Source organism: Lingula anatina, chromosome 2, assembly GCF_051362555.1.
Source record: "Lingula anatina isolate TDL-2025a chromosome 2, LinAna3.0, whole genome shotgun sequence".
NCBI lineage: Eukaryota > Metazoa > Brachiopoda > Lingulata > Lingulida > Lingulidae > Lingula > Lingula anatina.
The window spans coordinates 455155-472342 of NC_141768.1; the positions used below are offsets into that span (position 1 = coordinate 455155).

The 17188-nt window shown below is 35.0% G+C and overlaps 1 protein-coding gene across 6 annotated transcripts in view; it reads left to right on the plus strand.

The window, feature by feature from the left end:
* The window catches only part of LOC147763297 (uncharacterized), a 99264-nt gene that overhangs the window by 64383 nt on the left and 17693 nt on the right, over positions 1 to 17188 (plus strand). For 4 of the 6 annotated variants that reach the window (XR_015333153.1, XR_015333150.1, XR_015333154.1 and 1 more), the window contains one exon: positions 2241 to 4443. The exons of 1 other annotated variant lie outside the window; for it this stretch is intronic. Coding sequence is in view for 1 of the 5 variants with exons in the window: in XM_087006404.1 (XP_086862530.1) it covers positions 2241 to 2413 (173 nt within the window). In the remaining 4 variants the exon portion in view is untranslated. Of the gene's footprint in view, positions 1 to 2240; positions 4444 to 17188 lie in introns of those variants that run through there. One more of the 6 variants, XM_087006404.1, reaches the window with a different exon arrangement.

Genomic DNA, 17188 nt, shown 5'->3' on the forward strand with positions numbered 1-17188 from the left:
TTACTTGCTTTAATGCTGGTATTAACTACAATCAGTAAAGAAGATTTCTACCTTCTCTGTGTCTGGTTTGTTTCCGCAATATAATTTAACCTTCAAGATGACATTTATTTCTTTCCTCTGATAACCTCTATCTCTCTCTGAACCCCTCTTCAAACCTCAGTGGTCCCTCTAATATAAATCCTGCCTCATGTGGTACCATACTTCTTTCTTCTTTTGATTTCTTCTGATGTTCTCAAACTTCTTTCTTTGCAGCAATCACCACATTTGCAGTTGCAAATTAGGTTAATTTCCATGGGTCTTACTCTTAGGGCGCATTCCCATAGATTTTAGATCGATCTCACTAGATTAATGTCAGATAATCCGGCTTAAATGTCCACCCCACCTACTACAAGCTGTAAGGGGGTAATTAACTTTTGTGCCCACTCAGCTGACAGCTATTTAGTGTGAACCCTCAGGGAGTTAGGTCAATCTAGTTGGATCGATCTAATCTCTGGGAATGGGGTTTTAGTGGTCATGTTGGCATTGCCATGTTATTTTAGATTGCTTAAGGATACAAATTTGGTGTTTTAGCTCTTTTTAACAGACAGTTTCTGAGGAGAGAAAGAATTTAGTGCATGATACATGTAGTTTCCACTGAATCACAGTCTACAAATATTGTTTTTAAGGGAATTAGAAAATTTTGTGTACATTTTACCTTGTAGTGCCATGTGTGCTCTTGGAGTACAAATGTAGTGTACGAGTTCTTTCTTTAAAAAGATTGAAGCACTGTATTGCCTTGAACGCTTTCTGACGATTCAAATGTATATGGAGTCTGGAGATCAGTTCAGAAATAAGGTACATCCATAACTAGAGAGTTATTTTCCTTTTTCCTTTTTTATTCTTTTTTCAAATTTCACATCCATGATTTGTTCCATAGCAAGGCTCGGATTCCATAGCAATCAGGTAACAAGCAAAGTGTATCTGAAGAGTTCAAAAGTTTACACCACATACTTACATGCAAACAGTAGGTTCTTGACTTAATTGTCACGATCTCAATTTGAAGATAAAAGATTTAGGGTAATATCATCATTTGTTGTCCACAGCAGTGACCACAGGTATCACATGTTCACATGATCAATACCTTTCTGGTATCAGCAGAGTATTGTATATGGTGTCTGGGTGGAGAGCATATTAATTACAGAAAATTGTGTTATTGAGCACTGAAAGTAGAAAGTAAAAGCCACAATTAGGAAGTTCAAAGGAAGTTCACTGGCATCATTTTGATATCGTGAAGACCTTCCTTAGAGAGAATTCTACCCACATGGAGACTTCTCAAGAAATGCTAACAATTGGTTTCTGTAACCCATCCGAGTTTTAAAACTTGTTTTGCGGACTCTGTGAAAAACATCAGTCTATTTTCATCCATTGTCACTAGTCAACACAGGTCTTATATTATGCCCTCAGAGTTCAGGGAATCAGTGTTTATCTTAATATATAGTTAAGTTGGTGCATGTATAAGGTCTTGACCTGGGCTTGTTGCAACTTCTTTATGGATCAGCTTCAGGGGAGAGCAGGTGTACATACCATCTTTGACCAGCTTCTGGAAGCCAGGCAGAATTTTTCAAGCGTATTTTGACAGTTCCATTCCAAGTCTGAGTTATCAAATTGATAATCTTATAATATCTCCTGTCAATCATACATGCAGTTGACATGTGAGTCAGGTCATAGCTGTCACTACAGGCCACACTCAACTTACTTATAACAATCTACAGGAGGAAGACTATCCACAATTAATACATTGATTTTGACAGTTATGACATATGCAAAAAAAAAAAAAAAAAACCAGGGTGAAGAAACTTTGATTCTTCACTATAATGGCAGAAGTGGCAAATGATTGTTGTGCAACATTAACTTTCATCCACTCTACTATTATCTGTGTGCCCAACTTTCATCTTTTTTGTCTTAAATTTGCTAATGTAGTAAAAGACAGGTATTTATCTTTGAAGATGTTTCAAAACACAACTTGTTGCTTTAACTTACAGTATGTTATAGCGAAGGTTGTGGCATGAGGTCCTGTTGATGGATTAATCATTAACTTTTACATATCATTGTAGGTTTTAGATGGGAGATGATTTTTTGTTTTCAATTAACACATTCTTTTTAAAAATTCATTTCATGGAATTGCCATTTTTAATAAATATTATATATCTTTGTACCAATATACAACATGGATGCTAATAAAGTATTTAAACACATTGCAGGGGCAGATTTAGGCTATCTTCAGGGTCTTCCAGAAGAAGATGGTCAGATTTTCAAGTTCACATTGACGGGTTTCTTTTTTTATCTGTCGGAAGACGGTCAAAAATGGAGGATGGATCATCAAAGATAATTTGGAAGACTGTCAGAAAATATCTCTGGATCCGCCCCTGCATTGGTGGGTGAATGGTTTTTCTAGAATCCATAAATTCTGTTCTTCCCCTGAAGAAATGTTTTTCAAAGCAAAGGTGTTGTCAGTCCAAAATAAATCCCAAATTTCATGAAGTAAACAGCTAACTGTAGACAATATGGACTCCAGCATTTAGTCCATATTTGTTACACACAGTCAAAACCTGGTAGGCAAGGAAGGAAGATCTATCTTATCCAGATCAGGCATCTAATTGGCAGGCTCACTTGTTGCAAAACCAATTTCCTTGTAATTTATCAGATTTACAGTTTTGTTATCCTTCAACTGCAGTATATTGTACATTGTACAATACCAGTACATATTCATATATATATATCAATCAGATGACTGCTTTGCCATTTTTCTCAGATAAATAGACTGTTGTTGTGACATATCATTTGAAATAAATAAATATTCCAAGAATTGCCAATTTTTATTAGTATATGTATGCATTTACTGTTCACTGTTCTCAGAAATACCTTGTGAACATGGATTATTTAGGGCAACCTTTTTCACTTTACTTAATAAAACGGTTATTGCTGTTTGCGATTGCGAGTCATGCGTTTGTGATCATGAAGGCCTAGTTAAGGACTTAAACAGTAATTTCATTGTGCAAATGTAAAAATAGGTGTCACAGTGCTTTGCTGTATACATCACAAATGATTTGTCCAGCTTTCATTTAGATCTCTCACCCTTTATATAGAGGTTATTGCACTCAACTTAATAGAACTAAAACTGACAGATAGGTGAAGCCACATGTCCTCATATCCTGCTTTTTGCAATGTAAATGTATGAAACAACTTAGAAATGGGTAAAACTAAAAATTTCATTTCCATGATTTCTTTGCCATTTGTGTTTATACTCTTTGATCCTTTTATTTATACAGTTGCAGGTTTCAAAAAGCAATAACGTTGGAAATAAAAATAATTTGAAAACCCAGCACAGTTTATTGACATATACATCGTATTATTAACTGTTTAACAGATAGCAATGCAGTGTAGGTTGAAATACATTAAATTATTTCAAATAATTGAATTTAGCTTTTCCCAGAAAGTGCATGAAGAGTTTGCCTGTAATGTTTCCACTGAGAGGACATGAAATAGAATTAAGAGATAAATAAATCTGTAAATGAAGCCATTAAGCAAATTACTGAAGGCAATTTTGGGGAGAAAATTTGTTTTGAAAAACCAACATTATATGGAAATTAAGATAGAAGAGAACATGCTGCAGATAGGAAATGGCTGGAGATGTTAATGTGTTGTTTGTTTGATGTATGATGTATATGCAAAAAGTTTACACTCAAGTCCTACAAATGTATGTAGGTTGATGCTTTATATATAATAAATTGATTCCATAGATCCTGTTTACTTAACAAAGTAATAAATCCCAAAGGAGGTCATGGAAATGTTTTTAAATTGATGATTCTTTTGAAACAATGCTTTGATCAATTGAATTTCGAAAGCATAAGCTAGAAATCAATATTTCATAACAAATGATGAAGCAGAAATGTTTTTTATGCAGCAATTAAAGCTACAATAATATTCTGTTCATGATGCTTTAGCAGACAGTACTCATTAACAATTTATAACTACTGTTTGTGAATTGCAAATTAGAGATTTTGATCACCAAATTTGTGGTCCACTTATATAAATAATGACTGTGCTGTCTGTGCACATCACATTATTGGCTGCAATCAATTTTTGAGGTTTTAGTTGGCTTTCGTCTGTGTCCCTCACTGTTAACATACATAATGCTTTTCTTGAACGCAAATTATTTTCATTAAGGCAGAGGATATGAGGAACAATACATTAGAGCTTGCAAACTCCAAGCCAAAAAAGGAAAACTTTCTACTCTGACAATGAAAGAGGTAGACTTTTTGTATCCACACCAAGGTACAGTCAAGTGCCTCAGAAATTAAGGGGGGGGGGGGGGGGGGTGAAATTTAGGGGGTAATTGATATTAATTGCCACTCTCATTGGTGATCCGATTATTGAACACAATTGATTTCTTTAATGAAGTATTTTGACCATGTAATGCATAATTTTACTTGCACATATACAACTTGTTGTATTGTATTGTATTGTATTGTATTGTATTGTATTTATTGTATTGTATTGTATTGTATTGTATTGTATTTATTGTATTTATTGTATTGTATTGTATTTATTGTATTGTATTGTATTGTATTGTATTGTATTGTATTGTATTGTATTGTATTGTTTTGTATTGTATTTATTGTATTGTATTGTATTGTATTGTATTGTATTTATTGTATTGTATTGTATTGTATTTATTGTATTTATTGTATTGTATTGTATTGTATTGTATTGTATTGTTTTGACAAGTCTTGGGCAAAGTGCAATGTAGAAGAAACACTCTTCCCTGTTATAACTGCTTCTTTGAAATTTAAAATTGGACCATGAAATTAATCTCATTGTAGCAAGCAAATGTTTCATTGGGTGCATCAGTTATGTACCATGAGATTAAGACCTGATGCCTAGGGCCTTAACTTCTTCATTTGTGTTCATTTTCATATCCATATCCACATGTAGCATACCCTGGTAGGTTCCTTAATTATTGCTGTGACCTTCACCAGGAATTGTATTCAAGTTTACATTGCCAATTACAAATACTATTATTACTGTAGCTTATATCTCTGTCTGTATGCAGGGACTTGACTACTCTCAAATGAGAACTATTGTTAGGAAAGTGCTTATATATTTCTGGCAAAGCAAGGGTATTTTTGGCTCACGAGACCAAAATACATTTTGGAATCTGTCTATGGACCATGCTGATGCAAACTATACAAAGAACCTGTATACCAGTCTTAGCCTTGTCAGCATCAAATAAAATTACCATTATACAAGACTTTCTAATGATAATAATTCATTTCTCAACTACAGTCAGAACAACCTATATATTTATTCTGGTTTACTTTGTGCTCTAGAAATTATTCATCCTACGTGAACAATTTTTATCAGCCAGTGGTCATTATGTTTTCAGTTAATTGCACTCTCACTTCCACTAATTTATAAGCTGGAACATTAGGAAATTTGGAAATGAAAAAGCTAGCTGGCACACATTGGATCTGAAACTTTGGGTACATTTTTAAAATATACAGTATTAAATAAGTGTGGGTGGATTAGATTTTTTAAAATTTGATTTTAAGATTTCAAAATGAGATCAGCTTGCCATCGCTTAGCTGGCCCAAGGGATGAGATTGGATGTTCATTAAAACAAAATTATAATTAGAAATTTGAATAAATCACAAACCAAATTTAGAACCTGAACAGCCTTGTTTCTCAATGAATACGTAAGAAGTTTTGTTGGCTGACAATTCCTGCACATGCACACATGCACACACATACACCCTTGGACACACGGAGAGAGAGAGAGATGGTATTTACTGAGTGTATCAATTTTGGAATTAAAAAAAGCTTTTAACATAATTTCTTCATTACCACATGAAAAACAACACATTGTTTATCTAAAGGTGCACCACTCGTCATTAATACACAACTTCAAAGTGATACCTGGTAAATTGACATTTAGTAGCAATATTCAGCTCTGCGGTTAAATCCACTACAGCGGAAATGGAAATGGCTTCAAGTTTTTACAGTATGTGTAGGATGTTTTACAGGACTCCCTTTCTGACATGAAGATAGTGGTGATCTTTCAAATCAATTGCCTAATTTATCTAAATAAAATACCAGATTTCAATTAAAGAAGTAGAGCTGCAGTGTGGGCTGTTGGTCTTTGGATTAATTGTAGAATAAGAAATATGGAGATTAGTGTGGCAGACGGCCTCATCCATGTATAATAAATCACGCATCTGTGGGTCTACTAAATCAACTCTTTTCTAAGCAGGCGTGAAAAGAAAAACGATACCTTAATGGTTTGTGAAAATGCTCCTGAAGGAAAACTGTCAGTTTTATGAATATGCTTTTATTTGTGTTTGCTATTGAAAATACCTTCAGATTTTTTTCCATTATTTATGTACTAATTTGTATGTTAAATCCTTTTTAAAGAAGTAAATAATTATACTTATGTTGAGGAATTGTACTACAAGTGTAGTATAGTTGTCAAGTTTGGATTATGATGGCTTACCAGTAGATATACATCTGTGTACATGTACAAAAATTGATGATGATTGAATTAGACTAAGAGTGGTCACTTTATGTGTAGATTTTTTGTGCTGCCAGGAATACAATAGGAGACTTAAAAGACAATCTTTCACAAAATCTTCTAATATTAATTCAGCCTTTTTCACTCCAGCTGCCTGAATTGTTGACACTGCAGAATAAATAATACTTATAGTCGATCCAGTATTTGTAATATGAAACTAATTTCAGCGTGGAAGTTGTAAAGTAAGTTCCTTTATTTGTTCCAAATGGGATCATTATCTTTGTTTTCTCAGTGTGTCATATTCATTAAAGTTTTATTGCTGAAATCACTTCAAACATTTATAATATCATTTTACATTTTTGTCACTGTATCTGAAGTGTCAGTATTAATACATTCAGGGTGTAGAATAACTTCAGTTCATTTTCGCCGTCAGATAACACATGGTCCACTATGAGCTGTATAATCAAGATTTTTACAAAACAAAAGTGAGCAATACACGTATAACAATGAGGTGACTGTACAAGAGTGGCTGAGTGTCTGCTGTTCAGCCAAAAAAGTCTGATAATCATAAATCATAATTGCATGTACATACTAGTAGAGTTTAACTTTTAAGTTAAAAAAACAACACAACGGTGGGCTTTAAGACATTTATTACTTTACTAGCTATGACTATGTTACAGGGCAATTAAGTAGCAATTATTAATTACCACAAGCTGCATCAAATATAATGAATGCAATTAAATGAAAAAAAATCATTTAAATTTGCAGAGATGAATCAATGAAAAACAAGCAAGTTCATTTGTGTTATTATAACCAATTATAGCTCAAGCTCACTGCCGCTAGCGCTGCCGAAAGTGGACTCGGTGACAACGGGGATTCCTGCTGTCAAATGCGGCAGCCTAGCAGCCTGTCCGTGTGATTTTTAAAAATAGACCTATTCACTTTTCAATTGTCCATATTAGCTGTATAGTATATTAGCTGCCTGTATACCAAAAGATACAAAGATCATGCTGAATTCTTTCACAAGCCTCAGTAAAATCAATGTAATATATAACAGATGCAGTCTGCCACTCTTTCCGAGCACTTAATGGAAAAATTTGATCGATGGTTGACCTTCCTTTTCTGAACTCGTATAAATATCTCATAAATTTTACAAACCTGATTTCTAAATTCGTTTTGAAAAGCTGCCTTTTAAACCCAAGAAGTTTTGACTACATGTACGCGTACTTGGAGTGAAACCCCCTTCAATTGCTTATTTTCTGCCCACACCTTCAGCTAAAAACATCACTGATATGTACTATGTAGGTGATTGTGTACTTTATTACGTATAATTGAGACTTACAGATATGGACATCCTGACTGTGCCTTTTTAGGCTTTGGTTATTTGATGTTCAAATATACTGCAAAAGTTGAGGGCCATTAAAGGGGATAGATACGTTTGGTTTTTTCCCATTTGATAATCAGATAATGCAGGATTGAACATTCTCATGTTGTAAGATAATGTTGGTGCACTAAAATACATCAGGTGAATTTGTCAATTAAGGCTGCTGTTACAGCAGCAATTTTGGAGCAAAAACTGTTATATTGATTTCAAATAGATTTTCCTCTACTGAACAGTTATCAACACCATTTTCATGGATATTAATATCAGCACTAAGTTCTACAATCTGGTGCCCGGAAATTTTCCTGAAAGGCTTACTTCTAATTTTATCAGTAAAGAGGCAAAGTAATACCTTTGTTTTCTGGAACATTATGTTGAGGGGTTTGCATCTCCTTAATAACAACAAAATACTTAAAACCAAATTCTGACAACCGGTTGTAGTTCACACTCTAGTCATTAACCAGACCAATTTTCATGATAATATATTATTAAAGCCTAGATTACATTTGAAATGCGATGTCCGTACGGTGCATGTATACTGCCAGTAATACCCTTTTCATACAGCGTCTGAGTGGAGGTAGACAGTGGCCTTACGAAATCGCACAAAATCATACTGTTTTGAGGCTATGTAAAGCAGACATACTTGGTGTAGCCGTAGCTCCTTACGATTAAAAAAAATCATACAGACAATTTCATCGCTCTGTGCCCATGTTAATGTAATGTAAGCTTTTGGTACAGAGTTATTTTAAAAACAAAAACAGTCTCACACCAATTTAAAAAGGAGAAAAGTTGACCCTCAATGCTGGGCCATCCCCATGTGCAGAAGCTTGTAGGGGGATGAATAAACTGACAAAATAGTGGAGTTTGTGCTCTAAACATGTTTATTTTATTGCATATATTAAGATATATATTTTACATAAAAGAAACATAGGGAAAAACTTTTGCCAAATGTAGGTCTTGGGTATTGATCTTCCTTCCTACTTGTAAGAAGGAGTATCATGCACATCCATTACTGGAAAGCAATGTTGCTGTTTTGTTTCAAACTCTCATCGGACTTGAGTGGGGTTTGAATGGGCATAATAAGGGCATAATAAAGGCATGTTTTTCCACCTGAATGTCTGTCATGATAAACTTAAGGCTCTTTGAGGAAGGGTGAAAAAGCCAAGTCTCATAGATACGTACAGAGAAACCAGCTTGGTCTTTTTAGGAACAATTAATTTTTTGTCATTATCACAAGAGGCCTATTTCACTGCAATTTTGGGCTTGTGGACACCTTCTCTTCAGTAGTTACATGTATCACCCTACATCTTTATTTTATTTATATTGACAAGAACTTGGTTTACAGAGCTGCTAAATAACAATTACATGGTTCTTGTCACTGTACTCAGTAGTAATGCACATGCTTGTTATACTGTATGTTTTCCTTGCTTCATGCTTGCTTCACACGTCATTCTGTACATATATTTTTTAAAAGCTTAAAAGCTTAATGATATATTTTAAAGTACATAGTTTTTTATTCTAAAACCTTACATTTGAATTGTCTGTTTAGTCCGTATGAATAACTGATAGGCTACCCTATCCCCTATAGTCATGGGTACCACTGAACAGCACCATTCTAGATACCGCCTATCTTTCTCACCAGATGTTTACCCACCTACCTCAGTAATTCAAGAGTATAAGTATTAGAGGTCCCTCAGAATGAGTGAGGTCACCCTAGCTAGGTCAACCTAATTCTTTGTTAATGATCCCTAAGGACCCCATTCCCAAGGACACCATTGGTCTGTGTGGATTGACCCAATTCGATCTGCTAGGACTCTTGCTGAGTGCAATCAAGCTTAACTGAATGCCATGCCTCCTCTTGTTCCCAATGTACTAGTACTTGTATACTTCTACTATTTTCTACATAATGCCAGGAGGAGGCATGTCAATCTGTTAAACTGATTGCATTCAAAATAGTCCCCAAAGAATTATAGGTCTCACTAGCTACAAATGTAGGTCAACCTAATTCGTTCTGAATGGCCCTTTAGTCAAAGGATCATTGGGCCCAGATTTATTGGGAATGGCACTGTAAAATAGGCATTTGGGTATCCATGGCCATTTGAATGTACTTCTTTCAAAATATATAGAATCCATTAGCCATCTGAACATAAATGATAAGGGCCAATTGTTCTCTCAACAGGGTCTTGATCTGTGCTAGCCTCATGAAAGTGAGGTTAATAGTGTCAAATCCTTCAGGAAAAATTACAGATGCGGTCCATAATTGGCTTTACAGCTCTAATGATGGATGACTATCAGAGTCAGTAGCCTAAGGCCCCATTCAGAATAGGGGACTAACCAGTCAGAGGATCAAAGATGGCTGACCCACTTGAATACTTTCCCATCGGATATCTATTCAGTGTCTATCAGCGGATTAGACGGGAAGCTTTGTAGTGGGTTGCCATATTTTACACTCAGACTAGTTAGTCCCCCAGTCTGAATGGAGCCTAAGGCTGTATTCCCAGAGCTTTTAGATAGATCTATCCCCGCGGGGAGTCTCACTAGATTACTGTCAGATAATCCGGCTTAAATGTCCGTCCCGCCTACTACAAGCTGTAAACGGGTGATTAACTTTCGTGTCCGCCCGGCTGACAGCTATTTAGCGTGAACCCCCAGGGAGTTAGGTCGATCTAAAGTAGATCGATCTAATCTCTGGAAATGGGGTCTAAGATACCATGGGGGTACTAGAATACATAAGGAATCAAAGGGGAAAGTGTGATGTGGTGGGTTGGGAATGTCTCTTTCCCTAGTATCACATAAGTAAGCCAAGATAAGGATTGGCATTACAGTTTTGGCCTCTCTACACCACTTGCTGGACAACAGAGCAGTTGGATCTGCTATCAGTTATAAACCTATGAGATGGATGGTATCATGTTTTACATGGATACCCTAGAGAAAGAAAAGTTTGTTCCTGTAGTGACCAGGATACATTCTGTCAGTTTTTATCTGCACAAATAATACTTCCAAGACAAACCTGATATCACCTCGAGTTAAATTTTATTTTCTGTGTCTCTAACTTTCAAGCTCTCTTTTAGGTTTTTAACAGCAAATGAAAAAGAAAATGCTTATTTTTGTTTTCATTTTAGGTCATACATGTAACTCCTGATTGAATTACAAATTATAGATATGTTAAAGAAATATGCACAAAATAAAAATGACTTTTTGGTTTAAAGTTATATGAAGATTAATGTAAGCACTATTTTAAAAGGAATATTCATCGTACTTGACAAATAATGTTAGGAACATTTAAAACAATCACGTATAGGACAGGACTTGCAGTTCACCTGGAGCCTTGGACCCAACTAGAAAATACAACTAGTAAATAGGATACAAAAAACTAATAGTATACAGAGGAGAGCAGAAAATAATCAGCAATGCTCTGATAAAATTCCCTCAGCTTCAGACACTTTCAGATTATTTTCAAATTAGCAGAAAGCCACCAGCCCTATGTAACAGACAATGCAATTTGCAACACAATATATATGTAACTCCCACTACAGTTGCTTTGGGCAGTAGAAATACTTATAACCTTTCAAAAATGAGCATGTTGGTGTCTTTTTAACAGTTGGTAAATGCAGTTTGAAATGTCACTTTGTTGAAAAAAGAAAGGACTGCTCTACTCTTCCACTTGAAAAATAAACTTATATGAAGAGCATTAATTTAATAAATGCCACATTGAAATACTGAGTAATCACTGTAAGATCAGTGACATGCTGAATGTTGTTTTGATCCCTTCATATACATGCTGAATGTTGTTTTGATCCCTTCATATTACTTTCTCATTTTTTCTTAATTACGATCCAGCACCTTACCAGCATCTCCCAGGGGAGGGGTAACTTCAAATCAAGTGAACTTCACTTGTCTCCATCTCCATTAGGAAAGTAACTAAGAAAATAGAAAAATTACTCCAGAATGTCTTTATACATGTACATGTACCCCAGTACATTGTGCCTAAATCATGACTTTTTCAATAGTTTTGGATTTGGTGTACTTTGGGGAATGAGGGTTGCAGGTGTGGAAATTTCCTGGATACCAATTTTTTTTCTGTATAAATCAAAAATAATCCATGGTAATTAGATGGAATTTCACCCTTTCCTGGTTAATGGAATTGGCTATGTCATTTACAGTTTTTTAATTAACGCAACATTTCTTTTCAAATGTTTGAAATATAGTCATTTTCTTCAGTGGCACTCCAACCACCACAATTTCACAATAAAATGGCTTCTTTTTTGTGACTAAGAAAGAGGGTATAAAAAAATTGGTCAGTATATAAATGAATGGAAAACAATGCACTTGCATACCTTTTAGTTCAAAAATGTTGCTCCATCTTAATAAACAATGTGGTCATAACCTGGAGAGAGGCTGCGACAGTCAAGAAGACTATCGTTTGTTCAAGAAATAAAAACACTTAATTTCCGGCATTGCGTTTTGGGACTATCATAATTGGACTAAGTGGAATATGAAAATTATGAAAACTATTTAAACAAGCTCTCATGGTACACAGTTTATGTCCTGTAGTTTTGTCATGTGAAATGTCATTGAATTTGAAATAATTTATTTGATGCCTGTTTATTATCTTTTCGACATATTTTGATGGATTAATATAACATGGAAAACAACACAATAATACAATGATGCAATTAAATCACATCTGATTCAGTTGCCAAACCATCCAAGTACTAAAACTTCAATAATTTACAATATTATAAATTAGCAAAACCTGGCATGTTAAATATGACCACAATATCAAAACAATATAGATAACCATGAATTATTGCAAGTAGCAGGTTGTAATATTTAATAATGTTGATTTGTAAACTTATTGGCTAATACGTATCTGTTTATTCTGTGTGTCATTTTCTGTCTCTGAGATTTTAGTTTCTCTTATCTTTGTTGCCATGGCAACAGGTCTCACATTCAAACATTATTCAACAAAATAAAAGCTTGGGAACTTAACTACCTGAAAAACATATTGAATATAAATTCTAAGGGATCCTGGATTTGATCATCAGTCCTCATACTTCAGTGTAAGCATATCTTTCAGAACTTGGCAATCTGTACAACCTTAAGTGCTACCACATCCCTGTTAAACCTTTAAATATTATGGTTTTTGCAGATACCACCTTATGCCATAGTGATTACATGTATCAGTTTATTTTCAGCTACTTTAGATATATATGTAAAAACAAAAACAAGCATTCAGGCATGGTCAGCTCACAACTCCTATTCTCCAACTCAGTAGCACAGGTACCCAACATAAACTGTTGTCTGGCATAATGGAGCTATTTCAAACAATAAAAGTACAAGATGGTTCCTTGAACACACGGCAGTCAACACTAATTGTTCCACCTGAAAAAGTGGCGAGGTAATTGCCTCATCAGGGATTTCAATATCACGGTGTTAACAGATCAAAGTACTCCATCAGTTGTTAAGGTGGTGTTCACTCAGATGAAAACTAACTCAATTGAAAGGTTAACAGCTTCATCTCAAACAGGAAACCACATTACTGACATTATTAGAAGAGTACGACACCACAATTAAGAACACCACCCTAAAGAGTGCCCATGTCTTCCTCATGTGTACTTGATAGCATAGCCTGTTTGTTAAATGTTAACATGGGTGAAATTTTCAGGATTACATGTATGCCTGATTACAGGATTTTCAGTCTTCTGTTTTTAGTCGTTTTTTCAAATGGTTCAAATGCAGTGATAAATTGCAAGCTGCATTTTCAAGATTTTCAGTTTTTGCAACTTGCACTCATGTTTAAATGATGCAGGAGTTTTGTTTTTTTTTTTTTTTTGTGCATTTCTTTGTCTTTTATTTACATTTAATGATGTGCATACTTCTAAATTTTAACAGAAAATAACCACAATTCATAAGAGTGTTTTTTTTTATATATACTTTTATATCACTGAACAGATGTGGAACATGACAGAAATGGGATTAAAAGTTGTGGAATTATTAAAGGGGGGAGATTAATGGAGTTAAATGAGTCATATTGTTGCTGAGAAGATATAAATAATACCTGAATGGTGTCAGAAATAATTTATCTTACATAATTATCACCATAAGCTGCATAGTTGACAGTCATCATTATTTTAATTGTTGCTTTAATTCTCTAATAATGTTTTGCTGTGTTGGACAGAAATGACTGCAGCTTTGCAGAGATAAGAAGGTGGGATACTTTTGGGCGAAGGCTGATAAAGGAATAAACACACTTTTATATCACTTAACAGATGTGGAACATGGCAGCAATAGGATTAAAAGTTGTGGAAAGTGGGGATATGCTGGTTAACAATTTAGACATATGTATTCTACAGACAATGCTGTGAGGAAAAAAAATAGTTGCCTTTGAAGAGGATGAACTTAATGGATCTTTTTCAGTGAAATAGAAAGAGTGAAAACTGATGAATGTAATGTACACCCCTGGAAGGCAGGGTCCTGATGTTTAAAAATTAAGCCATTTTATTTTACAGAAGTTAAATTTAGGTTCTTGTGTGAGAGAGAGAGAGAAAGAGATTATGATTTATCTCACTTAGCCATGTCTTGCCATTTAATACAGTACTGTATATATATCTGTAGTTATAGGAAACTATAAAAACTGATATTGGCTATATGCTGGGTGACTTTTATCCACCAAATAAAAAATTAACTTTTCATAAAATAAATTGTTAGAGGGTAGCATGTATAGAAGGTACCTGCTGATGCAAACCTCTTATACTGAGTAGCATCAGTGGAGGGAGATTTCATTTGGCTCAAATATGCACTCTGAAATGCTTCTTGATTTTGGGATTTATACTTGTTGACCTATCTCTTTGTCATGGTACATGTAAAATAAAAACAAAACTAAGGCCACATTCCCATAGATTTTAGATCGATCTATCCTCGTTGGGAATTCTCACTAGATTACTGTCAGATAATCCGGCTTAAATGTTCGTCCCACCTACTACAAGCTGTAAGGGGGTAATTAACTTTCATGCCCGCTCAGCTGACAGTTATTTAGAGTGAACCCCTAGGGAGTTAGGTCGATCTGGTTGGATTGATCTAATCTCTGGGAATGGGGTCTAAGAACCAAATCATTTAATGTATACTGAACTTTAATAAAGTAACCATTTTACTTAGTTGATGGTATCTTAACTGCTCCTCAGTAATTATGTAATTAGCACCACGCAGGCAAGAGACCCCCCTGTTGTTACTCACACAAAGGGTCTTGAACTGGTCTTCTTTCTCACCTGTCTATACTGAAACCCAGGAAAAGTTTGAATGAGTAAGGAAGATAATTATTAAACAACTTAACTGGAACTCAGTCTAGAGATGACCCTTTGCTCCTAAAGAGTGAGGCCATTTTTGCCTGTATAAAAAATTGCAGTTCAGCATTCCTAACCGCACATTATCAATATATCATCATTATTTTAATTGTTGCCACAATTGGCTAAAAATGTTTTGCTGTTTTGGACAGATATGACTACAGTTCCGTAGACCTCATAAATAGGAGTACTTTGGTGAAGACAGATAAAAGGAAAAACACACATTTATATCACTTAACAGATGTGGAACATGACAGGAATGGGATTAAAAGTTGTGGAAAGTGGAGATATCCTTGATAATTAAGAATTTGGACATGCTTCAGAGCATCCTGCCAGGAAAAAACGAGTGCCTTTGTCCTATAAATCTACTGCCTCTTAGCAGAAGATGAACTTAATGGATATTTTTTCAATTAGAGGGAATGAGTGCAGGCACATGAATGTGACAGTTAAAGAATGCCTCCGGGAGGCTTATGGTGACAGGGTCCCCATGTCGTAAAAATTAGTTCATTTTATTGGCAGTTGAGGAAATAAATGTAAAGAATATGTCCCCAGACTGACTACAGAGACAGTAAAAGATTGTATTAAATGACAAGATAATTACCAGTAAGCTAAATGAAATTAGTCACAATCTCTCTTTCCTAGAAACATGCTTGAATCTGTATAAGGTGGGGTTGACTTTGCAGTGATAGGAGTAATGTGGCAGGAATATTGTTTTAGAAAACTATACAACAGTGACACACAAAACATGTTGATCTCATACTACAATACACAGTGATATGACATAACTCAGAGAAAACAACCCAAAAAAAATATCCCTGGATATATACTGTCAGCTTTTATTCATTGGTGTACCTTACTAGCTAGACTGGGTTCAATCAATCTAACAGGATAGATCCATCTCCAAGGGGTTTCTCACTAAATTATTTTCAGCGTAAGCAGCTAAGATGACTGGCATACCAACTGAAGCTGTTTAACAATAATTAATTACCCCCTAGCAACTTCAGTAGGCATGACAGACATCTAAGTTGATTGCAATTTAGCGAGAATCCCCTCTGAGATAGATTGATCCACATTTAGTACAGTAGGGTCCAGGTATGGTCCCCCAGTCTGCTATTATTCTGACCCAACTCTCCTTAAAATGCAGCTGTGTCACTTAATGTTACGCCAATCAGGAGACTGTGATCTAAGCTTAGAGGAATCTCATTGAGAATGTGGTGATAAAGATCATGCTAGTGATAAAAAACAAGGGCATTGTACTTCCAATTACATAAGGACACAACTGTATATGTCCCATGGGAATTGGGGAAAAGTGCATGGAAGGTTGACTATCAACAATGAATGATTGCATTAAATGGCAAGGTAAATTACACTAATGAAACTGAATTAATCATAGGTGATAACCATGTAAGAGTGAGTCTTCTGTAAACATTTTAGTTAATTGCTATTTTGATGACATTTTAGATGACCATAAATACTTTTGTTGAAATGTAGTCATGACTTTTTTATCTTCCAGTTTCTGTGATTTTTTTAGAATAATCGTTGTTTTGCTCCTTTAGCCTCTCTCTCTCTCTCTCTCTCTCTCTCTCTCTCTCTCTCTCTCTCTCTCTCTCTCTCTCTCTCTCTCTCTCTCTCTCTCTCTCTCTCTCTCTCTCTCTCTCTCTCTCTCTCTCTCTCTCTCTCTCTCTCTCTCTCTCTCTCTCTCTCTCTCTCTCTAACACCACACAATTGCATGAAGCACATCTTCCTATGAATTGTGTTAGTTGAGCTACTCACATCCTGACACAATTGCCTTAGCTGTACCAACCCCTATACACATAAAACACAATGACTATCAAATTGGAGATAGAATCCTAATTATGCAAAAAGAGAATTTTTTAGCCCATTAATTATGTTGGAGTGTAAGGAATTCCTTTCACA